Source organism: Schistocerca americana, chromosome 2 (genome assembly GCF_021461395.2).
Source record: "Schistocerca americana isolate TAMUIC-IGC-003095 chromosome 2, iqSchAmer2.1, whole genome shotgun sequence".
Lineage (NCBI taxonomy): Eukaryota > Metazoa > Arthropoda > Insecta > Orthoptera > Acrididae > Schistocerca > Schistocerca americana.
In genome coordinates, this window is record NC_060120.1 from 789,399,524 (window position 1) to 789,426,972 (window position 27,449).

The 27,449-nt window shown below is 43.5% G+C and overlaps 1 protein-coding gene and 1 non-coding gene across 4 annotated transcripts in view; both read left to right on the forward strand.

The window, feature by feature from the left end:
* The window catches only part of LOC124595237, a 179,759-nt gene that overhangs the window by 50,921 nt on the left and 101,389 nt on the right, over window positions 1-27,449 (forward strand). For all 3 annotated transcript variants that reach the window (XM_047133894.1, XM_047133896.1, XM_047133895.1), the window contains exon 3: window positions 9,070-9,244. In XM_047133894.1, the coding sequence (XP_046989850.1) occupies window positions 9,070-9,244 (175 nt within the window). The remainder of the gene's footprint in view (window positions 1-9,069; window positions 9,245-27,449) is intronic.
* Window positions 3,523-3,595, forward strand: Trnak-cuu. The gene has a single exon. It is a non-coding gene; the product is annotated as a tRNA-Lys (tRNA).

The following is a 27,449-nucleotide window of genomic DNA, read 5'->3' on the forward strand; positions in this document are numbered from 1 at the left end:
GCCTTTCGCTCCCTGTATTTTACCCTTGCCACCTTCAGAATTTGAAAGAGAGTATTTCAGTCAACATTGTCAAAAGCTTTCTCTAAGTTTACAAATGCTAGAAACGTAGGTTTGCCTTTTCTTAATCTTTCTTCTAAGATAAGTCGTAAGGTTATTATTGCCTCACGTGTTCCAACATTTCTACGGAATCCAAACTGATCTTCCCCGAGGTCCGCTGCTACCAGTTTTTCCACTCGTCTGTAAAGATTTCGCGTTAGTATTTTGCAGCTGAGACTTATTAAACTGATAGTTCGGTAATTTTCACATCTGTCAACACCTGCTTTCTTTGGGATTGGAATTATTATATTCTTCTTGAAGTCTGAGGGTATTTCGCCTGTCTCATACATCTTGCTCACCAGATGGTAGAGTTTTGTCATGACTAGCTCTCCCAAGGCTGTCAGTAGTTCTAATGGAATGTTGTCTACTCCCGGGGCGTTGTTTCGACTCAGGTCTTTCAGTGCCCTGTCAAACTCTTCACGCAGTATCTTGTCTCCCATTTCCTCTTCATCTACATCCTCTTCCATTTCCATAATATTGTCCTCAAGTACATTGCCCTTGTATAAACCCTCTATATACTCCTTCCACCTTTCTGCTTTCCCTTCTTTGCTTAGAACTGGGTTTCCATCTGAGCTCTTGATATTCATACAAGTGGTTCTCTTCTCTCCAAAGGTCTCTTTAATTTTCCTGTAGGCAGTATCTGTCTTACCCCTAGTGAGATAAGCCATCCCTTCTTAGCCATTTTGCACTTCCTGTCGATCTTGTTTTTGAGACGTTTGTATTCCTTTTTGCCTGCTTCATTTACTGCATTTTTATATTTTCTCCTTTCATCAAGTAAATTCAATATTTCTTCTGTTACCCAAGGGTTTCTATTAGCCCTCGTCTTTTTACCTACTTCATCGTCTGCTGCCTTCACTACTTCATCCCTCAGAGCTACCCATTCTTCTTCTACTGTATTTCTTTCCCCCATTCCTGTCAATTGTTCCCTTATGCTCTCCCTGAAACTCTGTACAACCTCCCGTTTAATCAGTTTATCCAGGTCCCATCTCCTTAAATTCCCACCTTTTTGCAGTTTCTTCAGTTTTAATCTACAGTTCATAACCAATAGATTGTTGTCAGAGTCCACATCTGCCCCTGGAAATGTCTTACAATTTAAGACCTGGTTCCTAAATCTCTGTTTTACCATTAAATAATCTATCTGATACCTTTTAGTATCTCCAGGATTCTTCCATGTATAGAACCTTCTTTTATGATTCTTGAACCAAGTGTTAGCTATGAATAAGTTGTGCTCTGTGCAAAATTCCACCAGGTGGCTTCCTCTTTCATTTCTTACCCCCAATCCATATTCACCTACTACGTTTCCTTCTCTCCCTTTTCCTACTACCGAATTCCAGTCACCCATGACTATTAAATTTTTGTCTCCCTTCACAATCTGAATAATTTCTTTTATCTCATCATACATTTCATCAATTTCTTCGCCATCTGCAGAGCTAGTTGGCATATAAACTTGTACCACTGTAGTAGGCGTGGGCTTCGTATTTATCTTGGCCACGATAATGCGTTCACTATGCTGTTTGTAGTAGCTTACCCGCATTCCTATTTTCCTATTCATTATTACACTTACTCCTGCATTACCCCAATTTGGTTTTGTATTTATAACCCTGCTTTCACCTGACCAAAAGTCTTGTTCCTCCTGCCACCGAACTTCACTAATTACCACTATATCTAACTTTAACCTATCCATTTACCTTTTTAAATTTTCTAACCTACCTGCCCGATTAAGGGATCTGACATTCCACGCTCCGATCCGTAGAACGCCAGTTTTCTTTCTCCCGATAACGACGTCCTCTTGAGTAGTCCCCGCCCGGAGATCCGAATGGGGGACTATTTTACCTCCGGAATATTTTACCCAAGAGGACGCCATCATCATATAATCATACAGTAAAGCTGCATGCCCTCCGGAAAAATTACGGCTGTAGTTTCCCCTTGCTTTCAGCCGTTCGCAGTACCAGCACAGCAAAGCCGTTTTGGTTAATGTTACAAGGCCAGATCAGTCAATCATCCAGACTGTTGCCCCTGCAACTACTGAAAAGGCTGCTGCCCCTCTTCAGGAACCACATGTTTGTCTGGCCTCTCAACAGATACCCCTCCGTTGTGGTTGCACCTACGGTACGGCCATTTGTATCGCTGAGGCACGCAAGCCTCCCCACCAACGGCATGGTCCATGGTTCATGGGGTGAGGGGGGGGGGGGGGGATAATGACGTAATGGAAGGTAATAAACGTAAAAGAGGAATTCGCAAGATCGAGAACTACAAAGTAAATCGTCTAAAAAAAGGAAGAATCCGTGGTGATGAGTATATTAATTATAAAGAGAATGTTTCTCAAGCACCAAAGACAGCGACACCATGCTCGAAGTTGATTTATTTATTTTGAAATACCTTAGATCTAGACAGTTCTGTAGGTTCGTGTTGTAGGTTATGCTTCAATTTATTGAGTTTTGTTATGCCCTAACTTAGCCTATATCTTCAAGTCTTACATTTTAAAACTGATTTTAAAAGAAATGGGACTAACTTATACTGCATTTTGTAGGTGCAGAATGAAATGTTTCAACATGTTTTCTGAGGAGGACCAAATTGACACTCTTAGCAGAGGCGGAAGCTTTGCAAGCAAAGATGAACAATACTTATTTTATTAATGATCAACAGATGCCCAGCCAGTGAAAAGTAGAAGGCCTAGGTTGAAACCTAACCCCACAGATGACAAAGAAGAGGAGTTTACTAAGCCTTCGCATACTGTTGAACATATGGGCTCATTTACGTTTCATGTTATGGGTGTTGAACAACGAGTTAAGGTTTGCAGAAAGGCGTTTCTGAGTTTTCGCGCCTTAAGGGATAAAAAAAAGTTAGAAGACTGAAAGATCTAATTTTAAAAGGTGAGTCGTCTAGAGATTTGAGAGGTCAACAGAAGAACCGTAAGACCTTTCCACAAGATTATACTGACCAAATCAAAGACCACATTAAGTCATTCCCCCTAGAAACTAGTGACTACTAGTTGAAAGAAATACATTATTTGGACGCAATGCTTAACATAAAGAAAATGTACAATATGTTTTTAGAAAAATATCTTGGTCGTGGTGTAAAAGGTATTCAACGAACATTTTAACTACTGGCTGGGAAGGCTCCAAATTGACACCTGCTGTGAGTGTGAGACGCTTAATACGCGAATCAAAAACCCTCACCTTAATGACACAGCAAAGCGAGTAGCTGTTGCACAGTTACTCTTGCATAAAAGGAGAGGTAACAAATTTTATACTTCGCTACGTGAAACAAAACAATACTGTGCCGAACATGATAGCAATAAAACTGAAATACGTGACGTGTGTGACGCCAGATAAACATTAAACAGCATGGAGAGATTCTGTAAGGGTCTACCCCACCCAAAAGAGTAGTTTGTGAGGTGCAATCCGTCGCCTACAATCCCAGAATGCCCAGCTAGTTCAGTCGGTAGAGCATGGGACTCTTAATCTCAGGGTTGTGGGTTCGAGCCCCACGCTGCGCGATGTAGAATTTTGTCTCCCTGCAGACATAAGCTGCTGTGTTTTGATTACATAGAAAACATTTTTTTGCCCACAATTCCAGTTCAGGGTGTCTGTTACCTTAGGTAGCTGTCAGTTTATCCATTTTGTATCCACAACAGCAGTACTGACACAGCATCCTTTTACTTGTACAACCAAAGAGTTGCAGGAAAGGGCAGAAATGAAGTTTGCTCTTTTCTAATGAAGTATATCAATGATTATATACCAGAAAATGTTGATGAATTTTACCTTTACAGTTATAACTGTGCAGGTCAAAACAAAAATCACGCAATGATTAGGTTCCTATTTTCTCCTACAGTCAGTGGAAGATTCAAAAAGACTGTGTACAGACTGCCCATAAGGGACTATTCTTATCCGCCCTGTAACAGTGTCTTTCGCCTTGTCAAAAGAACATTGAGGAAATGTGACCGATGTTACACAATAAAAGAAGTATGTGAAATGATATTAACGTGCACGGTACAGGGAAAGTTTAATGTTGATTAGATAAAAACAGAAAATATTTTGGATTTTCAAAAATGGTGGCCTCAGTTCTATAGAAAATGTACTGTTTCAGAAGAAACCAAATCTGGAAAGAAGGGAAAGAGAGAATATTTTACTATTTCTGACTACCATGAATTCTCGTTCCAGCAATCAAGTAAAGGAAAATAACAGTATCAGCTTTTATTAGTGGAATCCTCTATAACACATTCAAACTAGCTATCCCAACACAATCATCCACTTCTCTACCCCTACACAAAGCATACACTGAAAATACCTATCGCTATAAAGAAAATGGACAATATAAAGAAGCTTGTTCAATTCGTCCCAGAGGAACGTGTGGGTTTTTTTTTTATGACGAGTTGATTGAGTGGCCTAAAGTTGAAAAAGAACTGTGAAATTTAATGATATGAGACTTTAATGTTAATTTGCGTTTGTTAAAAACCCATTCTCATGTATCTGTTACAGCCAATCTCAGTTGTGTATACAATGTTTAATGTAAAATAAATAGCCTTCATAAAGTCTCAATCAATCATTGCTTTTTTTTTACTTTTGTCTCTATGAATGGGGGTTTGTAGCCCTTTGTTTATGAAAGGACTCTTGACAGACAACTTTGATAGGCACTATCATGCAACATAAACAACATAATTTCCTTTAATCATTGTTATTATTAGCAGCTAGTAGAATTAAAATAACTAATCTGTTGTATTTAGTAATATTAGGAAAATAAACAGTTTTTTTAATTTCCTAACAGTTTACTTTTCGTGACAAGAGCCCTTTCATAAATAGCCGATTCAGTTCTGTATGTGGCAATTTTATATGTGAATGTATTCCTGTTGTTATTGCTTCCTTTGCATGTTCCTCCCCTTTTTCATTGTTTTTCACTTCGCACTATGCTTTCACCCGTTGTATTGGCAAAACATTTTGACTGAGCATTATTAATGCGTTTCGGAATTATTCTTCTAGTAATCATATGTTAAGCATTGCAGGTAAAAAATTCATCACTCGACCACGGAGTAACGTTCAACAAATCACAAGAATTCATTGCACTTTGATAAACAGTCTACTGCCAGTTACAAAAGCGTCACGATATTTAACAAAGGTTGCAAGTAAATGTGGCTAAAAGTGATCTGAAACATCTTTGCATGACCACTTATCTGTTTCTTTCATTTCTGCAGTTTTAATAACAATGAGCGCATCTTTACTCAGCGACACGCATCTTCTTGCGAGTATGGTTACCTTGCGTGTCGGCAATAGCTTGGGCCAGCACCTCAAAGCCGGCAAACCGCTCCACAAGGTCCATTCGCTGATCCCAAGACTCCGCGTTGAACATGATACAGATCATGATACACTGAAGCGCCAAAGAAACTGGTATAGGCATGCATATTCAAATACAGAGACATGTAACAGGCAGAATACGGTGCTGCGGTCGGCAACCCCTGTATAAGTCAACAAGTGCCTGGCGCACTTGTTAGATCGATTACTGCTGCTACAGTGGCAGGTTATCAAGATTTAAGTGCGTTTGAATGTGGTGTTATAGTCGGCGCACGAGCGATGAAACACAGCATGTCCGAAGCAGCGATGAAGTGGGGATTTTCCCGTACGACCATTTCACGAGGGTACCGTGAATATCAGGAATCCGGTAAAACGTGAAATCTACGACATCGTGCGGCCGGAAAAAGATCCTGCAAGAACGGGACCAACAACGATTGAAGAGAACCTTTGAACGTGACAAAAGTGCAACTCTTCCGCAAATTGCTGCTGATTTCAATTCTGGGTCACCAACAAGCGTCAGCGTGTGAATCATTCAACGAATCATCATCGATACCGGCTTTCAGAGCCGAAGGCCCACTCATGTACCCTTGATGACTGCACGACACTAAGCTTTACGCCTCACCTGGGCCCATCAACACCGACATTGGGCTGTTAATGACTGGAAACATGTTACCTGGTTGGACGAGTCTCTTTTCCAACTGTATCAAGCAGATGGCCGTGTACGGGTATGGAGACAACCTCGTGAATCCATGGACTCCGCATGTCAGCAGGGGATTGTTCAAGCTGGTGGAAGCTCTGTAATGGTGTGGGGCGCGTGCAGTTGGAGTGATAGTAGATCTCTGATACGTCTAGAAACGACTCTGACAGGTGACACGTACGTAAGCATCCTGTCTGATCAGTTGCGTCCATTCATGTCCATTGTGCATTCCGACGGGCTTGGGCAATTCCAGCAGGACAATGCGAAACCCCACTCGCACAGAATTGCTACAGAGTGGCTTCAGGAACACTCTTCTGAGTTTAAACACTTACGCTGGCCACCAAACTCCCCAGACGTGAACATTATTGAGCATATCTGGGATGCCTTGCAATATGCTGTTCTTCACCCCCTCTTACTCTTACGGATTTATGATCAGCCCTGCAAGAGTCAAGGTGTCAGTTCCATTCAGCACTACTTCAGACATTAGTCGAGTGAATCCCACGTCGTGTAGCTTCACTTTTGCGTGCTCCCGGGGACCCTACGCAATTATTAGGCAGGTGTACCAGTTTCTTTGGCTCTTTAGTGTACACAGGGTGGTCCATTGATAGTGGCCGGGCCGAATATCACACGAAATAAGCATCAAACGAAAAATCTACAAAGAACGAAACTCGTCTAGCTTGAAGGGGGAAACCAGATGGCGCTGTGGTTGGCCCCCTAAATGGCGGTGCCATAGATCAAACAGATATCAACTGCGTTTTTTTTAAACAGGAACCCCCATTTTTAATACGTATTCATGTAGCACGTAAAGAAATATGAAGGTTTTAGTTGGATCACTTTTTCGCTTTGTGATAGATGACCCTGTAATAGTCACAAACGTGTAAGTACGTGGTATCACGTAACATTCCGCCAGTGCGGACGGTATTTGCTTCGTGATACATTACCCGTGTTAAAATGGACAGTTTACCAATTGCGGAAAAGCTCGATATCGTGTTGTATGGCTATTGTGACCAAAATGCCCAACGGGCGGGTGCTATGCATGCTGCTCGGTATCCTGGACGTCGTCATCCAAGTGTCCGGAACGTTCGCTGGATAGTTACGTTATTTTAGGAAACAGGAAGTGTTCAGCCACATGTGAAACGTCAACCACGACCGGCAACAAATGATGATGCCCAAGTAGGTCTTTTAGCTGCTGTCGCGGCTAGTCCGTACATCAGTAGCAGACAAATTGCGCGAGAATCCGGAATCTCAAAAACGTCGGTGTTGAGAATGCTACATCAACATCGATTACACCCGTACCACATTTCTATGTACCAGAAATTGCATGGCGACGACTTTGAACGTCGTTTACAGTTCTGTCACTGGGCACAAGAGAAATTACGGGACGTTGACAGATTTTTTGCACGCGTTCTATTTAGCGACGAAGTGTCATTCACCAACAGCGGTAACGTAAACCGGCATAATATGCACTATTGGGCAACGGAAAATCCACGATGGCTGCGACAAGTGGAACATCAGCGACCTTGGCGGGTTAATGTATGGTGAAGCATTGTGGGAGAAAGGATAATTGGCCACCATTTTAGCAATGGCAATCTAAATGGTGCAATGTATGCTGATTTCGTACGTAATGTTCTACCAATGTTACTACAAGATGTTTCACTGCATGACAGAATGGCGGTGTACTTCCAACTTGGTGGATGTCCGGCACATAGCTCGCGTGCGGTTGAAGCGGTATTGAATAGCGTATTTCATGACAGGTGGATTGGTCGTCGACGCACCGTACCATGTCCCGCACGTTCACCGGATCTGACGTCCTCGGATTTTTTCTGTGGGGAAAGTTGAAGGAGATTTGCTATCTTGATCCACCGACAACGCCTGACAACATGAGTCAGCGCATTGTCAATGCATGTGCGGACATTAGGGAAGGCGAACTACTCGCCGTTGAGAGGAATGATGCCAAGGCTCCGCGCTGAACATGAAACAAATTTACTTTATCATACATCGTGATGGCAGCAAGATCTGTAGTGGTGCAGCTCCAGACGTTGAAACACTACACGTATTGCCAAATGCATAGAGGTTGACGGACATCATTTTGAGCATTTATTGCATTAATGTGGTATTTACAGGTAATCACGCTGTAACAGCATGCGTTCTCAGAAATAAGTCCACAAAGGTACATGTATCACACTGGAACAACTGATTTAAAATGTTCAAACGTACCTACGTTCTGTATTTTAATTTAAAAAACCTACCTGTTACCAACTGTTCGTCTAAAATTGTGATCCATATGTTTGTGACTATCACAGCGCAATCTATCACAAAGCGAAAAAAAGTGGTCGAACTAAAACATTCATATTTCTTTACGTCCTACACGTATATGAAATAAAAAAATGGGATTCCTATTTTAAAAAACGCAGTTGATATCCGTTTGACCTATGGCAGCGCCATCTGACAGGGCAACCATAGCGCCATCTGGTTTCTCCCTTGAAGCTAGACAAGTTTCGTTCTTTTTAATTTTTTCGTTTGACGCTTATTTCGTGAGATATTTGGCCCGGTCACGATCAATGGACCACCCTGTATACAGTCTACTGCCGCTTACAAACGTGTTACGTTATTTAACAAAGGTGTACAAGTAAACGTGACTGAAAGCGAACTGATACATCGTTGCATGAGCGGCATGTTTACACTCGTCGACGGTAGCTTGTTGCAGCACCTCAAATCGCTCCGGAAGATTCATTCGCTGATGCCAAGGCTCCGCGCTGAACACGAAACAAATGTACTTTATCATACATCGTGATGGCAGCAAGACCTGTAGTGGTGCAGCTCCAGACGTTGAAACACTACATCCTCCACATACCAGAAGGGGGTAAATGCCTCCTCTCCTCTCCCTCCCAGTGGACTCCTACGTCCACAGCTTTCCTGTCCAAATGCCGCACGCCTTCCCCAGTCGCGAGGCGACGCCAAGTAGACGACGCTGCTCTGTTTCCGCAGTGGGGACCTGTGCTCCGGCGGCCCCGGGCTGTGGCCGGTGCCCGCGGACTGCAGAGGCTTCGTCCTCTGCGTGGCCGACGCTGCGCCCTCCAATGCGACTGCAGGTCGGCTGCTACGCTGCCCGCCTGGCACCGCCTTCTCTGCACAGCTGCGGACCTGCGTACCTGCCTCAGAGGTTAGTTGCTACGCTACAGCAAGAGGGAAGCGTTCTCACGCTGCAGGAGAATCCAGGTAAGTGACTACGGCTAAAAAGCAACGCTGCACTCGTTACATGTGAGGGTACAATTCGGAGGGAGGGAAGGGTGGGAGGGGGCCTTGGGGTCATGATTGTCCTCAAAATACAGTTCTGTAAGAGCGTTTATATATTTACGTGCATAGTGACCTACTGGAAATGCACGTTTTTGGACTGGCTAGTAACGTACAGTCCACAGAAATATCCTACTTACAAGGAATCATGACCAACTCGACCTCCAAGTAAAAGAAGAACTCACCAACTGCGACATAATCGATGTGACGATGCCATGCTGATTATATTTATATGTTTTAACGATGCCTTTATGGCCGTATCACTTTAGGACATGGTGTAAAAAAGATCTGAGGATGACTGAAACCGGTCATCGTCTAAAGAATTCATATTGTGATCAGAGACTGAAATAAAAAAAGCAAAAAAAGAACTCTTGCTAGAAATTAGCCACAACAACCGATTTCAGGCGATAATTTGGGCCATAACTTTTGTTTATCACTTCGTACACAACGGTAAGGAGAGGTGCACTACAGGGTGCTGCAAACACGAAAATAAAGTAATCGGGAGTTTTATTTAACTTATGGTTTTCTCCAAGCGTTGCGAAGTCACTTTACAATAGAATGGAAAGCAATAAGGTCCAGTTATTACAAAAAACAATCTAAAGAGCGTAGTGCAGTTTGAGGCTCCCTCTGCTAACATCGGGCCAGACAGTGCACCATTCGACCAGGCGGCCAAATGGACACCCACATCGAGGGACCTCTAAAACTCTGGAAGGTCCTGATAACGCTATCTCACATGTGTACGCAGCATCTCCGTGTACTTCTCAGTGATCATTGAAAGTCTGACGCTCTTCACGCCCCTTGTATGCCACACCATCCCTGGGAACAATATTAAACACGAACTACGCTAATGCACCTAGGAGACCGTTGTAGCTGTCACAGAAAATTGTAAGTCTAATCATTTACAAATGGTTCAAATGGCTCTGAGCACTATGGGACTTAACATCTGAGGTCATCAGTCCCCTAGAACTTAGAACTACTTAAACGTAACTAACCTAAGGACAGCAAACACATCCATGCCCGAGGCAGGATTCGAACCTGCGACCGTAGTGGCAGCGCGGTTCCAGACTGAAGCGCCTAGAACCGCTCGGCCACACCGGCCAGCTTAATCTTTTACATACCTGCTGGTAGTGTGCACGTACACGAAGTTACATTGCCATCCGACAATGTCTTCTGGGTGCTTCACTCGTGTTTGAAGTATACACTCGGGTGACAAAAAGACGGGGGATAGCGACGTGCACGTGTACAGCCGGCAGTAGTATCGCGTGCACAAGGTACAAGAGGGCAGTGCGATGGCGGAGCTGTCATTTTTACTCAGGTGATTCTTACAAAAAGTTTTCCGACATGACTAAGGCCTCACGACGGGAAGTAGCAGACTTTAGACGCGGAATGGTAGTTGGAGCTAGACATCCCATTTCGGAAATCGTTAGGGGATTCAGTATCTCGAGATCTACAGTGTAAAGTGTTGTGACTTGGCAAGACAGCCAAGCCACTATAGAGGAAGCCGAAAGGCACGCGCTTAAGCTCACGCAGGCTGGCGCGAGGTCTGGAACAGTTAAGGGAATTAATAGTAGCAAATAAAGTACGTAGTTGATGTAATACTTAACTTTAATCCATAAGTGGTGTACATCGCTCTTGTTGATACATGTTTTATAATTTCAATATTAACTGGTAATGGCGCCTTGCTAGATCGTAGCAGATGACGTAGCTGAAGGCTAAGCTAACTATCGTCTCGGCAAATGAGAGCGTTTTTGTCAGTGAACCATTGCTATTAACGTCGGCTGTACAACTGGGGCGAGTGCTAGGACGTCTCTCTAGACCTGCCGTGTGGTGGCGCTCGGTCTGCAATCACTGACAGTGGCGACACGCGGGTCCGACGTATACTAACGGACCGCGGCCGATTTAAAGGCTACCACCTAGCAAGTGTGGTGTCTGGCGGTGACACCACATAAAGAGTGTGCCGGGAATACCAGATTTCAGGAATTACATTTTATCATGAACAATGCAGTGGTTGAATGCCTTCACTTACAGAGCAAGTGCAGTGGTATGAGCGTAGAGTTGTCAGTGCTAAGAAACACAGCGTGAAATAATCGCAGAAGTCGAACGTACGACGAATATATGGGTTAGGACAATGCGGCGAAATTTGGTGTTAATAGGCTGTGGCAGCAGTTGAACAGCCGGCCGGTGTGGCAGAGCGGTTCTAGGCGCTACAGTCTGGAACCGCGCGACTGCTACGGTCGCAGGTTCGAATCCTGCCTCGGGGATGGCTGTGTGTGATGTTATTAGGTTAGTTAGGTTTAAGTAGTTCTAAGTTCTAGGGGACTAATGACATTAGACGTTATGTCCCATAATGCTCAGAGCCATTTGAACCATTTTTTGCAGTTGAACACCGGGAATGCCTTTGCTAACAGCACGACATCGCTTGGAGCACCTCTCCTGGGCCCCTCGACCAAATTGGTTGGACCCTACACGACTGGAAAACCGTGGCCTCGTCAGATGAGTCCGGATTTCAGTTGGTAAGAGCTGATGGTAGGGTTCGAGTGTGGCCCAGATCCCACGAAGCCGTGGATCCAAGTTGTCAACAAGGCACTGTGCAAGCTGGTTTGGCTCCATAATGGTGTGGCCTGTGTTTATGTGGATTGGACTGGGTCCTCTGGTTCAATTAGTCCGATCGTTGACTGGAAAAGTTTACGTTCGGCTACTTGGAGACTATTTACAGCCATTCATGGACTTCATTTTCCCAAACAACGATGGAACTTTTGCGGATGACAAGGCGTCATGGCACCAGGCCTCAGCTGCTCGTGACTGGTTTGAACTACCTTCTGAACTATTCGAGCTACTAATTGTCGAAGACTGACTAAGACTGAAGGCTATCGAAGACTGCGACTGAGACTGGTGTGTAGCTCCACATCCTATATCACGGCGACAGAGGGCACTTGTAGTCGAAGCTGCAGAAGGTGTGGCGCAGTGGCTGCGCAGCACTGGATCCGCCAGATCCCCGGGCGACCACTATCGGTGCCTCTCAGAATTGTGCATTTCTATTGCGAACTGTGAGACACAGGTTGGAGTGGTACCTATCTATGACACCACAATAACTCTGATATTATGCAGTTACAGCCATCCTCGCGGGAACTGGTTGTTTGTCACTTAATGCCCGAGCCTGAAGTACTGTACAGCGGAGTGACAACCAGGGATGGCCGAGCGGTTCTAGGCGCTTCAGTCCGTAACCGCGCAACTGCTGCGTCGCAGGTTCGAATCCTGCCTCGGGCATGGATGTGTGTGATGTTATTCGGTTAGTCAGGTTTAAGTAGTTCTAAGTTCTAGGGGACTGATGACCTCGGATGTTAAGTCCCATAGTACTCAGAGCCATTTGAACCATTTGACAACCAGGGACCTCTTTGGGGATGTGGAAAGGCAGGAGGTGGAAGGTGGATATATCTGCCCAACGAGCTTTGAAATCTTTCGAAAACATGTTATTCTACATCAGAAATAGCGATTACTTAAATTGTCAACCTTACGCATATATACGTTCAATATTATTTTAACGATATTCTCGTATTTATATTCTGCAGCTCTACATACGCTCTAAAATCAAAATTAATAAACCTAAGTAACTGAAGAATAACTATGAAATGAAGCTAATTATTTGTATTTATGATTTAATCATTCCAATCGTACTGAAAAATAGCGCACTTCCTGCGAATGAACTTCACTTTAACAGTGCCAGCTTTAAAATCGAAAGAAAATAGCAAACAACAACCATGTAAATAATTCAATAGCGCTAAGTTACTTCTTTGATGAAACAATATTTGTCGGCCGCTGTGGCCGAAAGCCAGCACGGTAGCTCAGCGTGTTCGGTCAGAGGGTTAGCAGCCCTCTGTTATAAAAAAAACTGAGTTAATCGATCAACAACGAACTTAAACGGATGTCTTACGACGTCCGCCCCGAGCAGATACAACGAACGAAAGCGAACAAAATGAGATTAAAAAAAAAAAAGCGGTTCTAGGCGCTTCAGTCTGGGACAGCGCGACCGCTCCGGTCGCAGGTTCGAATCCTGCCTCGGGCATGGATGTGTGTGATGTCCTTAGGTTAGTTAGGTTTAAGTAATTCTAAGTTCTAGGGGACTAATGACCTCAAATGTTAAGTCCCATAGTGCTTGCTCAGAGCCATTTGAATCATTTTTTTGAAACATCATTTCATTCATTTACACTGCATTTGTGAATCGCAACATAAAAATGTTCAAAGTAACAGGTTAGAAACAGCGCACTTAGACACAATGAACAAAGCATGTTATCAGCGTCGAAACAGCGTTTCACAATCCACTTATTCATTATGCTGTATAGTACTTTCAGGCTGCTGCATTAACAAACGAAGGGAACCGCGTAAGTTTAAATGCTGTACATTTAGAAAGTCATTACTGCATATTATCAAAATTATGGTCCAGACTTTCGTGCTTAATTGATTGCAAGTAGGCTTCTTCTTCTTAAAATGTGAAGTCGAGTGGGTGATGTTTCCTCGCTAGTTGAACTGCAATATTTTCTTGTTTTTCATTTCACTCAATGTTGTGCTTGGATGTTGATATTTGTAGAACCCTACTTCAGTCTGAAACATTCATTGAAATATGTAAAATAACATTTTATGAAGAGAATTTTATTTTCCGGGTTTAAAAAAAAAAAAAAAAATACTACGAACTCAACACGATTGAAAAATCTTGTTGACAAGTGCCAATAATTTATCATTATGCCACTAGATGGCATAGTAGTAGTCCCTTGTGAAACTTTGTGCCTACTAATAGCTGCTGAAGCGTGAAAAACTCGTTTTCCTTCGATCCGGAGAGAAAATAAGTCACAATAAGTTTCAGCTTAATATTTTGTGTGTTACTTCTTGTTAAACACATGTGCATCTACACCCGTACTCTGCCAGCCACTGTGAAGTTCATGTATCGGATTTTACGACTCTTTCACGTAAGGAGCGCGGGGAAAACAACAGTTCAAATGCCTCTGTGCATCTTGACTTTTAACTTGTTTGTGTGACTTCGGTATATTTTAAGTGCCCCACTAATCGCCAACTGTGTTATTTTAAATGTATGTCGACTTTAACTGTCCCCGTGTTAGTGTATATTTTAACTTCCATTATCTCCATTTAATGTATTTTTATATCCCCCTTTTTCCTCCATTTTTTATGTATGAGTTTGCTCTTTTATTGTTTGTATGCCACTGGGCTGAAGAGCGACTGGTTGTGCCGTTGTCAGCCCTACCCTGCCAGTGTGGGGCAGAGGCATGAAATAACAATAAAGAAAAAAAGTGCATCCTGTAATTAATTTGGTTCCCACGATTTCTACTGGTGCGATACGTAGGAGGTTGTCGTATATTCCCAGAGTTATCACTGAAAGGTGGTTCTGGTAACAATGTAAGTAGCCTTTCTCGGAACAGTTTACGTCTATCTTAAAGAGTCTACCAGTTCAGTTTCTTATGAATTTCTGTGACACTCTCCCAACGGTCGCATAAAACTGTAACCATCTGTGCTGCCCTTCTCTGTACACGTTCAATATCCCCTGTTGGTCCTATCTGGTACGGGTTCCATAAACTTGACCAATATTTCAGGATGGGAAACGCGAGCGATTTGTAAGTAACCTCCTTTGTAGACTGACTGTATTTCCCTAGAACTCTACCAATAAAGCGAAGTCTGCTGTTTGCTATACCTACGACTGAACCTATACGATCATTCTATTTAATCTTTCTACTAAGTGTTACAACCGGCTATTTCTATGAGTTGACTGTGTTCCAGCTGTGACTCGTTAATATTTTAGTTGTAGGATGCTATGGTTTGTGAGGTGCACAGCATTGTTGTAATATTGCTATGGTTTTAAGTATTTGTAAAAGGTACCTGCAGAATATGTAACCTACAATTCTCGCTTTAGGTTATGGTAAGATAGAATGATATTTCATCGAGGAAGCAAGGAATGGTGGTAGCGCTAAAAAAATACAGGATATTCGAACAGGGAAATTGCAAGGAAATTGTTCATTGACTACGAAACTGGGTATATCTTTATAAAAGCAGAGAGGTACCAAAATGTCAAGCTAACGACACCAAGCGGAAAGGAGAATGAGTTCAAGTGATATTGCTTTCAAAACAATGAGATTTTCAGAAGTGTATTTCACATAGTACAATGTTTAGACGACTTTCAAAGATGAATGCCAGGTCAGGAAGAAGACTATCAAGAAGAAACCTACGCTGACAATGAAAAACATTGCAGCTATGATTCAGTTTGCAACATGTATGAAGACTGGATCGTACGAGACGGAGACAGATTAATTTTCTATGTCGAAAAGAAGTTTGGTGTGTGTGTGTGTGTGTGTGTGTGTGTGTGTGTGTGTGTGGAAGCGATGATGGCTTGAAACACTCAATTGAAACTGGAGAGGAACTGAACAAAGAGTGTGTTATTCAAATCGAAAAGTTTAGTAAAGGGGTGTGGTACGGGTGTCTTCTGTTCCAAAGGAAGGGTAAAAATATGTAGAGATGAAGTCAGTCGTATGGAATAATGTAAAATCGTTGAAAAGGAAGTAATGAACAAAGTTAGCGACCATTTCAGTGGTGAAAACCTTGGGCAATTTATTTTTCAAGATGACAGTCTCAGTTGCCACCGATCAAGCGTTGCACAGCAATGACTGAATGATGTGGATTTCCAGAGACTGTGGTGGCTAGCAAACTCTTCTGACTTGAGTTCTGTTGGTAAATCTGGTCACTAATTCAAAAAAAGTTCCACTAATATTGCTTTCCATCGAAAATTCAGCTGAGAGGGGAAGATAGAGCGTGTCTGGTACCATTAAATCGAACCTGCGTTGTTTGAACGTCTCGTTCACTAATTGTCGACAAGAATCCATTCTCTGAAGGAAACCTGTGGGAAGTCTGCTAAATATTGAAATGTTAATTTTTTTAGGTGCATTAACCTAAATGTATTACACATTAGGCTACATTCAATAAAATTCTCCGTATCACACTGGTGTCGCTCTAAAAGAATCCAAACTCCATACTACTAATCAAAACGGACTGCTATGTCAGTGACGGGAGGGAGACAGCGCATCACTTCGGGGCTGTCCTCCATATCAATACCAATGGAACAGTGGACGATAGATCATCTCACGTTGGTGTACAATACCTTTGTCCTAAATGCTGTGTCTGTCATTACAACACGGCTGATATTTCATAGCTATTTTAATGGCGCAGCTCCAAGTCGCAGTACGTTACTGCGGTAGATTACAGCTTTCAAGGCAACAGGAAATATTTTTAAGTAGAAGGCGCCAGAGAAAAAGTCTGGATTTAGAATTCCATTTGAATACAAGATACAATGGTAACGGTTCAGCAGATCAAAATGGTTCAAATGGCTCTGAGCACTATGGGACTTAACTGCTGAGGTCATCAGTCTCCTAGAACTACTTAAACCTAACTAACCTAAGGACATCACACACATCCATGCCCGAGGCAGGATTCGAACCTGCGACCGTAGCGGTCACGCGGTTCCAGACTGTAGCGACTAGAACCGTTCGGCCACTCCGACCGGCAGCAGATGAAAGATAGCGATTTACAACAATGAGAAGACCTCCCTGTACATATGCATGTGATCTTTAAAGATGACACAAATGTAATAGTGCTTACAAGCAATGATGTGTATTTTCATTTAAATGGATCAGTTTAACGGAATTATATTTTTTGGGCTCCTGATCGATCTTGCGTAGCTCATGAAGTACGAGGATGAGTCAAATGAAAACCTTAATTTTTTTAAAATTATTATTTATTGTGCAGAAGTGGTACAAAGCTGTATTACTTTTCAACATGATCTCCCTCACGCTCAATGCAAGTCCACCAGCGCTTACAAAGTGCATAAATTCCTTTAGAAAAATATTATTTTGGTAGTCCGCGCAGGTATATGAAAGATGATATACATGTTAACAAACGTCCAAGTTTAATGGAACTGAGAGCTGTCACTGAAGTCGTGGGTCTGATTGTCCAAGCCCAAGTGATGATTAACTTCTGGTAGAGAGTTGAGAATTGTATTGCAGAAATGGCCGCCATATACGCGATTAGTTTGCAGTTGACAATTAAATGCCTGACAGAGATGGGACCATGTTTCCCAATTAGAAGATGTGAACTAATATTACTACTCATTTGAAAATCATCAATTTCGTGTAGGTCACATGTCAATTTCCAAACATCTCATAAAAGCAGCATGAAAACTATGAGTTTCGAAAATGGAAAGAAATTTTTTACACTAGATGCTTTCCAGTTTCTTGGTCACGTGTATGAATTTGCACCCCGACCGCCTTCGTAGAGCTTTGCAGCCAAGTAAAGGAGACCGTCTACAGGCCACCGGACCTGCTGCCGACGGCAAGTCTGCTTTCAAATGCTATATTATCAGAACTGAAGTTTCTTGGAAGTTGCGTTAAAGCGTTGCCGGCCGCTGTGCCCGAGCGGTTATAGGCGCTTCAGTCTGGAACCGCGCGACCGCTACGGTCGCAGGTTCGAGTCCTGCCTCGGGCATGGATGTGTGTGATGTCCTTAGGTTAGTTAGGTTTAAGTAGTTGTAAGTTCTAGGGGACTGATGACCTCATATGTTAAGTCCCATAGTGCTCAGAGCCATTTGTTAAAGCGATGTACTAAGCGCTGATGTAAACAAATTATTATTATATTAAAACATTTCATTTGTTTTACGATTATTATTATTATTACGAGAATTGGGGCTGAAATCATTGAAACTATTTTTTTTTCAGCCCGGTTGCAACATGCGACATGTACAAATGAAAGAACGAGTTGGGGACTACATGTACGGGCGTTCAATAACACGCGAACGTTGCGCCTCACATATTTATTATGGTAGCGTACAGGACAACACTGGTTTCATGGAGCAAAATGATTACAGCACAGCACACATACATCTGACAAGGCAAAATTGGGTCTAAAGGCCCTCGATGTAGTCCCCTGTAATGCTCATCACACGCTGCCACCGATGGGGGAGACGCTGACAGTGGAGAGAGCAATCTTACCGTACGACAGCGCAAAACTGCATACTACATCTATGTAGATCCTTCGCAAGCCACCGTACGGTGCGTGGCGGAGGGTACCCTGTACCACTACTAGTCATTTCCTTTCCTATTCCACTCGTAAATAGAGCGAGGGAAAAACGACTGACGATATTCGTCAGTATGAGCCCTAATTTCTCGTACCTCGTCGTCGTGGTCCTTACACGCAATGTACAGGGTCATTACAAATGATTGAAGCAATTTCACGGCTCTACAATAACTTTATTATTTGAGAGATTTTCACAATGCTTTGCACACACATACAAAAACTCAAAAAGTTTTTTTAGACATTCACAAATGTTCGATATGTGCCCCTTTAGTGATTCGGCAGACATCAAGCCGATAATCAAGTTCCTCCCACACTCGGCACAGCATGTCCCCATCAATGAGTTCGAAAGCATTGTTGATGCGAGCTCGCAGTTCTGGCACGTTTCTTGGTAGAGGAGGTTTAAACACTGAATCTTTCACATAACCCCACAGAAAGAAATCGCATGGGGTTAAGTCGGGAGAGCGTGGAGGCCATGACATGAATTGCTGATCACGATCTCCACCACGACCGATCCATCGGTTTTCCAATCTCCTGTTTAAGAAATGCCGAACATCATGATGGAAGTGCGGTGGAGCACCATCCTGTTGAAAGATGAAGTCGGCGCTGTCGGTCTCCAGTTGTGGCATGAGCCAATTTTCCAGCATGTCCAGATACACGTGTCCTGTAACGTTTTTTTTCGCAGAAGAAAAAGGGGCCGTAAACTTTAAACCGTGAGATTGCACAAAACACGTTAACTTTTGGTGAATTGCGAATTTCCTGCACGAATGCGTGAGGATTCTCTACCGCCCAGATTCGCACATTGTGTCTGTTCATTTCACCATTAATAAAAAATGTTGCTTCATCACTGAAAACAAGTTTCGCACTGAACGCATCCTCTTCCACGAGCTGTTGCAACCGCGCCGAAAATTCAAAGCGTTTGACTTTGTCATCGGGTGTCAGGGCTTGTAGCAATTGTAAACTGTAAGGCTTCTGCTTTAGCCTTCTCCGTAAGATTTTCCAAACCGTCGGCTGTGGTACGTTTAGCTCCCTGCTTGCTTTATTCGTCGACTTCCGCGGGCTACGCGTGAAACTTGCCCGCACGCGTTCAACCGTTTCTTCGCTCACTGCAGGCCGACCCGTTGATTTCCCCTTACAGAGGCATCCAGAAGCTTTAAACTGCGCATACCATCGCCGATTGGAGTTAGCAGTTGGTGGATCTTTGTTGAACTTCGTCCTGGAGTGTCGTTGCACTGTTATGACTGACTGATGTCAGTACATTTCAAGCACGACATACGCTTTCTCGGCTCCTGTCGCCATTTTGTCTCACTGCGCTCTCGAGCGCTCTGGCGGCAGAAACCTGAAGTGAGGCTTCAGCCGAACAAAACTTTATGAGTTTTTCTACGTATCTGTAGTGTGTCGTGACCATATGTCAATGAATGGAGCAACAGTGAATTTATGAAATCGCTTCATTCATTTGTAATAGCCCTGTATGTTGGCGCCGTTGAATCCTTCGGTACTCAGCTTCAAATGCCGGTTGCGTAAAGCTTTTCAATAGTGTTCTTCGAAAAGAACGTCGCCTTTCTTCCAGCGATTCCCACTTGAGTTCCCGAAGCATCGCCATAACACGTAAGTGTTGTCGGAACTGCTTCGATGCCTTCCATTAATCCGACCTGGTAAGGATCCCAAACACTCTAGCAGTACTCAAGAGTGGGTCGCACTAGCGTCTTATATGCAGTCTCCTTTACAGATGAACCACACTTCCCTAAAATTCTCCCAGTAAACCGAAATCAACCATTCGCCTTTCCTACCACAGTCCTCAAATTCTCGTTCTATTTCATATTGCTTTGCATCGTTACGCCCAGATATTTAAATGACTTGACTGTGTCAAGCAGGACACTATCAATGTTGTATTCGAACATTACGGGTTTGTTTTTCCTACTCATCCGCATTAATTTACAATTTTCTACATTTAGAGCTATCTGCCATTCACCACACCAACTAGAAATTTTGCCTAAGTCATCTTGTATCAACCTACAGTCACTCAGCTTCTACACCTTACCGTACACCACAGCAGCATCAGCAAACAAACGCAGACTGCTTCTCACCCTGCCCGCCAAATCATTTATGTACATTGAGAACAACAGCGGTACTATCACACTTCCCTGGGCACTCCTGACGAGACTCTTGTCTCTGATGAACATTGACCGTTAAGGACAACATACTGGGTTCTTTTACTTAAGAACTCTGAGTCAGTCACATGCCTGTGAACTTATTCCATATGCTCGTACCTTCGTTAACAGCTTCCAATGGGGCACCGTGTCAAATGTTTTCCGGAAATCTAGAAATATCGAATCTTCCTATTGTCCTTCATCCATAGTTCGCAATATTTCATGCGAGAAAAGGGCAAGCTAAGTTTCGCACGAGTGATGCTTTCTGAAATCAAGCTGATTCGTGGACATAAGCTTCTCGGTCTCAAGAAAATTTATTATAATCGAACTGCGTGTATGTTCAAGGATTCTGCAGCAATCCGAGGTTAGGGATATTGGTCTGTAATTTTGCGGGTCCGTTCTTTTATACTGGAGTCACCTGCGCCCTTTTCCAATAGCTTGGGACTTTGCGCTGGGTGACAGACCCACGATAAATGCAAGCTACGTAAGGGGCCAGTGCCGTAGAGTACTCTTCGTATAACCGAATTGGAGTTCCATCCGCAGGTGGTGACTTATTTGCTTTTAAATCTTTCAATTGTTCTCTACGCCAGGGACGCTTATTGTTACTCGGTTTTTTTTTTTTTTTTTTTTTGTTTTTTTTTTTTTTTTTGTCAGCAGTCTACTGACTGGTTTGATGCGGCCCGCCACGAATTCCTTTCCTGTGCTAACCTCTTCATCTCAGAGTAGCATTTGCAACCTACGTCCTCAATTATTTGCTTGACGTATTCCAATCTCTGTCTTCCTCTACAGTTTTTGCCCTCTACAGCTCCCTCTAGTACCATGGAAGTCATTCCCTCATGTCTTAGCAGATGTCCTATCATCCTGTCCCTTCTCCTTATCAGTGTTTTCCACATATTCCTTTCCTCTCCAATTCTGCATAGAACCTCCTCATTCCTTACCTTATCAGTCCACCTAATTTTCAACACTCGTCTATAGCACCACATCTCAAATGCTTCGATTCTCTTCTGTTCCGGTTTTCCCACAGTCCATGTTTCACTACCATACAATGCTGTACTCCAGACGTACATCCTCAGAAATTTCTTCCTCAAATTAAGGCCGGTATTTGATATTAGTAGACTTCTCTTGGCCAGAAATGCCTTTTTTGCCATAGCGAGTCTGCTTTTGATGTCCTCCTTGCTCCGTCCGTCATTGGTTATTTTACTACCTAGGTAGCAGAATTCCTTAACTTCATTGACTTCGTGACCGTCAATCCTGATGTTAAGTTCCTCGCTGTTCTCATTTCTACTACTTCTCATTACCTTCGTCTTTCTCCGATTTACTCTCAAACCATACTGCGTACTCATTAGACTGTTCATTCCGTGCAGCAGATCATTTAATTCTTCTTCACTTTCACTCAGGATAGCAATGTCATCTGCGAATCGTATCATTGATATCCTTTCACTTTGTATTTTAATTCCACTCCTGAACCTTTCTTTTATTTCCATCATTGCTTCCTCGATGTACAGATTGAAGAGAAGGGGCGAAAGGCTACAGCCTTGTCTTACACCCTTCTTAATACGAGCACTTTGTTCTTGATCGTCCACTCTTATTATTCCCTCTTGGTTGTTGTACATATTGTATATGACCCGTCTCTCCCTATAGCTTACCCCTACTTTTTTCAGAATCTCGAACAGCTTGCACCGTTTTATATTGTCGAACGCTTTTTGCAGGTCGACAAATCCTATGAAAGTGTCTTGATTTTTCTTTAGCCTTGCTTCCATTATTAGCCGTAACGTCAGAATTGCCTCTCTCGTCCCTTTACTTTTCCTAAAGTCAAACTGATCGTCACCTAGCGCATTCTCAATTTTCTTTTCCATTCTTCTGTATATTATTCTTGTAAGCAGCTTCCATGCATGAGCTGTTAAGCTGATTGTGCGATAATTCTCGCACTTGTCAGCTCTTGCCGTCTTCGGAATTGTGTGGATGATGCTTTTCCGAAAGTCAGATGGTATATCGCCAGACTCATATATTCTACACACCAACGTGAATAGTCGTTTTGTTGCCACTTCCCCCAATGATTTTAGAAATTCTGATGGAATGTTATCTATCCCTTCTGCCTTATTTGACCGTAAGTCCTCCAAAGCTCTTTTTAATTCCGATTCTAATACTGGATCCCCTATCTCTTCTAAATCGACTCCTGTTTCTTCTTCTATCACATCAGACAAATCTTCACCCTCATAGAGGCTTTCAATGTATTCTTTCCACCTATCTGCTCTCTCCTCTGCATTTAACAGTGGAATTCCCGTTGCACTCTTAATGTTACCATCGTTGCTTTTAATGTCACCAAGGTTGTTTTGACTTTCCTGTATGCTGAGTCTGTCCTTCCGACAATCATATCATTTTCGATGTCTTCACATTTTTCCTGCAGCCATTTCGTCTTAGCTTCCCTGCACTTCCTATTTATTTCACTCCTCAGCGACTTGTATTTCTGTATTCCTGATTTTCCCGGAACATGTTTGTACTTCCTCCTTTCATCAATCAACTGAAGTATTTCTTCTGTTACCCATGGTTTCTTCGCAGATACCTTCTTTGTACCTATGTTTTCCTTCCCAACTTCTGTGATGGCCCTTTTTAGAGATGTCCAATTCTCTTCAACTGTACTGCCTACTGCGCTATTCCTTATTGCTGCATCTATAGCGTTAGAGAACTTCAAACGTATCTCGTCATTCCTTAGTACTTCCGTATCCCACTTCTTTGCGTATTGATTCTTCCTGACTAATGTCTTGAACTTCAGCCTACTCTTCATCACTACAATATTGTGATCTGTGTCTATATCTGCTCCTGGGTACGCCTTACAATCCAGTATCTGATTTCGGAATCTCTGTCTGACCATGATGTAGTCTAATTGAAATCTTCCCGTATCTCCCGGCCTTTTCCAAGTATGCCTCCTCCTCTTGTGATTCTTGAACAGGGTATTCGCTATTACTAGCTGAAACTTGTTACAGAACTCAATTAGTCTTTCTCCTCTTTCATTCCTTGTCCCAAGCCCATATTCTCCTGTAACCTTTTCTTCTACTTCTTCCCCTACAACTGCATTCCAGTCGCCCATGACTATTAGATTTTCGTCCCCCTTTACATACTGCATTACCCTTTCAATATCCTCATACACTTTCTCTATCTGTTCATCTTCAGCTTGCGACGTCGGCATGTATACCTGAACTATCGTTGTCGGTGTTGGTCTGCTGTCGATTCTGATTAGAACAACCCGGTCACTGAACTGTTCACAGCAACACACCCTCTGCCCTACCTTCCTATTCATAACGAATCCTACACCTGTTATACCGTTTTCTGCTGCTGTTGATATTACCCGATAGTCATCTGACCAGAAATCCTTGTCTTCCTTCCACTTCACTTCACTGACCCCTACTATATCTAGATTGAGCCTTTGGATTTCCCTTTTCAGATTTTCTAGTTTCCCTGCCACGTTCAAGCTTCTGACACTCCACGCCCCGACTCGTAGAACGTTATCCTTTCGTTGATTATTCAATATTTTTCTCATGGTAACCTCCCCCTTGGCAGTCCCCTCCCGGAGATCCGAATGGGGGACTATTCCGGAATCTTTTGCCAATGGAGAGATCATCATGACACTTCTTCAAATACAGGCCACATGTCCTGTGGATACACGTTACGTGTCTTTAATGCAGTGGTTTCCATTGCCTTCTGCATCCTCATGTCGTTGATCATTGCTGATTCTTCCGCCTTTAGGGGCAATTTCCCACCCCTAGGAAAAGAGAGTGCCCTGAACCTCTATCCGCTCCTCCGCCCTCTTTGACAAGACCGTTGGCAGAATGAGGGTGACTTCTTATGCCGGAAGTCTTCGGCCGCCAATGCTGATTATTTATCAAAAAACGAAGACGTTTTGATTATGAATCAAAGACGCTACCCCTAGACCGCGGGTGCCCTACTCGTATGTCATCCATATGGGAGTCTGTTCGATGGTCAAAGGATGGTATGTTTGCACGATTCTCTTGCGTGAACGGTTTCTTAAATGCGAAATTTAAAACTTCTGCTTTCGTTTTCCTATCTTCAACTGCCACACCAGCGTGGTCAACAACGGACTGAATGGAAGCCTTAGACCCTCTCAGCGATTTTACGTATGACGAGAATATTCTTGGGTTCTCTGGCAGATCTTTTGCTAAGATGTGACGGTGGTAGTTGTACGCTTCGCGCACAGATCTTTCCACAGACGCACGGATGTCTACTAACCTTTGCTTGTCTTCATTTATGCGTTCCCTTTTTGAACCGAGAGTGCAGCAGCTTCTGCTTCATCATCATCTTCCGAATTTCGTTATTAAACCATGGTACGTCTTTTCCATCCTCTAGCGGTCTAGCCGATTACTACACTCATGCTCATAAATTAAGGATAATGCTGATACATGGTGAAACAACGCTCTGGTGGGCGGTTTGCGGGTTTAAACCACCTCGGGGTATGACAATGCGGTACATTTGACCTGCAGTCGTCGCACCGTTGCGCTGGCAGCAGTCCACATACGCAGAGGTGTGTTGGTGCGTGTCAGAGTACAGTGCAGCGAGTAAGTGTGCAGACGTTTTCAGACGTGATAATGATGACTGTGTGTTGAAAACGGCTCAAAGAACACATATTGATGACGTTATGAAGGGTAGAATACTAGTGCGATTGGAGGCTGGTCAAACACAGCAGGTCGTAGCGCGGGCCCTCCGCGTGCCACAAAGTGTGATCTTAAGATTATGGCAACGATTCCAGCAGACAGGAAACGTGTCCAGGCGCTACAGTACGGCACATCCACAGTATACAACCCCACAAGAAGACCGATATCTCACCATCAGTGCCGGCAGATGGCCACGGAATATTGCAGGTAGCCTTGCTCGAGACCTTACCGCAGCCACTGGAACAGCTGTCTCCAGATACACAGTCTACAGACGACTGAACAGACATGGTTTATTCGTCCCGAGACCTGCAAGGTGCATTCCACTGACCCTTGGTCACAGGAGAGCCCGTAAAGCCTGGTGTCAAGAACACAGTACGTCGTCATTGGAACAGTGGTCCCAGGTTATGTTCACGGACGAGTCCAAGTATAGTCTAAACAGTGATTCTCGCCGCGTTTTCATCTGGCGTGAACCAGGAACCAGATACCATCCCCTTAATGTCCTTGAAAGGGACCTGTATGGAGGTCGTGGTTTGGTGGTATGGGGTGGGATTATAATTGGTGCACGTACACTCCTGCATGTCTTTGACCGAGGAACTGTAACAGGTCAGGTGTATCGGGACGTCATTTTGCACCAGTATGTCCGCCTTTTCAGGAGTGCAGTGGGTCCCACCTTCCTCCTGATGGATGATAACGCACAGCCTCACCGAGCTGCCATCGTGGAGGAGTACCTTGAAGCAGAAGATATCAGGCCTGCCTGTTCTCCAGACCTAAACCTCATCGAGCACGTCTGGGATGCTCTCGGTCGACGTATCGCTGCACTTCAAACCCCTAGGACACTTCAGGGGCTCCGACAGGCACTGGTCCAAGAATGGGAGGCTATACCCCAGCAGCTGCTCGACCACCTGATCCAGAGTATGCCAACCCATTGGGCGACCTGTGTACGTGTGCATAGTGATCATATCCCATATTGATGTCGGGGTATATGCGCAGGAAACAGTGGCGTTTTGTAGCACATGTGTTTCGGGACGGTTTTCTCAACTTCACAAATGCTGTGGACTTACAGATCTGTGTCGTGTGTGTTCCCTATGTGCCTATGCTATTAGCACCGGTTTTGTGTAGTGCCACGTTGTGTGGCGCCACTTTCTGCAATTATCCTTAATTTATGAGCATGAGTGTAGTCATATAACTCTCAAGACCACGATTTACAATCTGCTTAAAGTTTTCCCATAGTTCCTCTACGTCCCTCTTACTGGAACTAAGTGATGTCAGTTTACTGTCTAAGTGAGATACTAGCAACTGTGTGTCTGCTCTATCTAGGAGAAACACTCTCCTAACCTTCTTGACAGATTTATTAACTTCCTTAACCATAGTTGCTATTGATCGCTAATCCCCGTTTCTATACTGACATTGTCGATAAGGTCCGGCCTGTGTGTAGCTACAAGGTCTAACAAGGGAACCTCCACATCGCACCCCCCCTCAGATTTAGTTACAAGTTGGCACAGTGGATAGGCCTTGAAAAACTGAACACAGATCAATCGAGAAAACAGGAAGAAGTTGTGTGGAACTACGGAAAAAAAAGCAAAATATACAAACTGAGTAGTCCATGTGTAGCATATGCAACATCAAGGAGACTGTGAGGTGAGTAGTGCCGTGGTCCCGTGGTTAGAGTGAGCACCTGCGGAGCGAGAGGTCTTTGGTTCAAATCTTCGCTCAAGTGAAAATTTTAATTTCTTTATTTTCGCAAAGTTATGATCTGTCCGTTCATTCATTGACGTCTCTGTTCACTGTAATAAGTTTAGTGTCTGTGTTTTGCGACCGCACCGGAAAACCGTGCGATTAGTAGACGAAAGGACGTGCCTCTCCAATCGGAACCGAAAACATTTGGTCGCAAGGTCATAGGTCAACCGATTCCTCCACAGGAAAACACTTCTGATATATTCTATACGACACTGGTGAGGGCATGTGCTCCACATGGCAGGAATATGTTGTCGACCCACCTAACTTGTGCACAGTCACACAGTTTCACAGTCACACAGTTTTCCCTGTGCTCTGTCAAAACATATGTTTTCAACGTTTTCAAATTTTTCCGTCTCTAGACCGTCAAATCCTGCATATGTCCAAGCAAATCTGAACATGT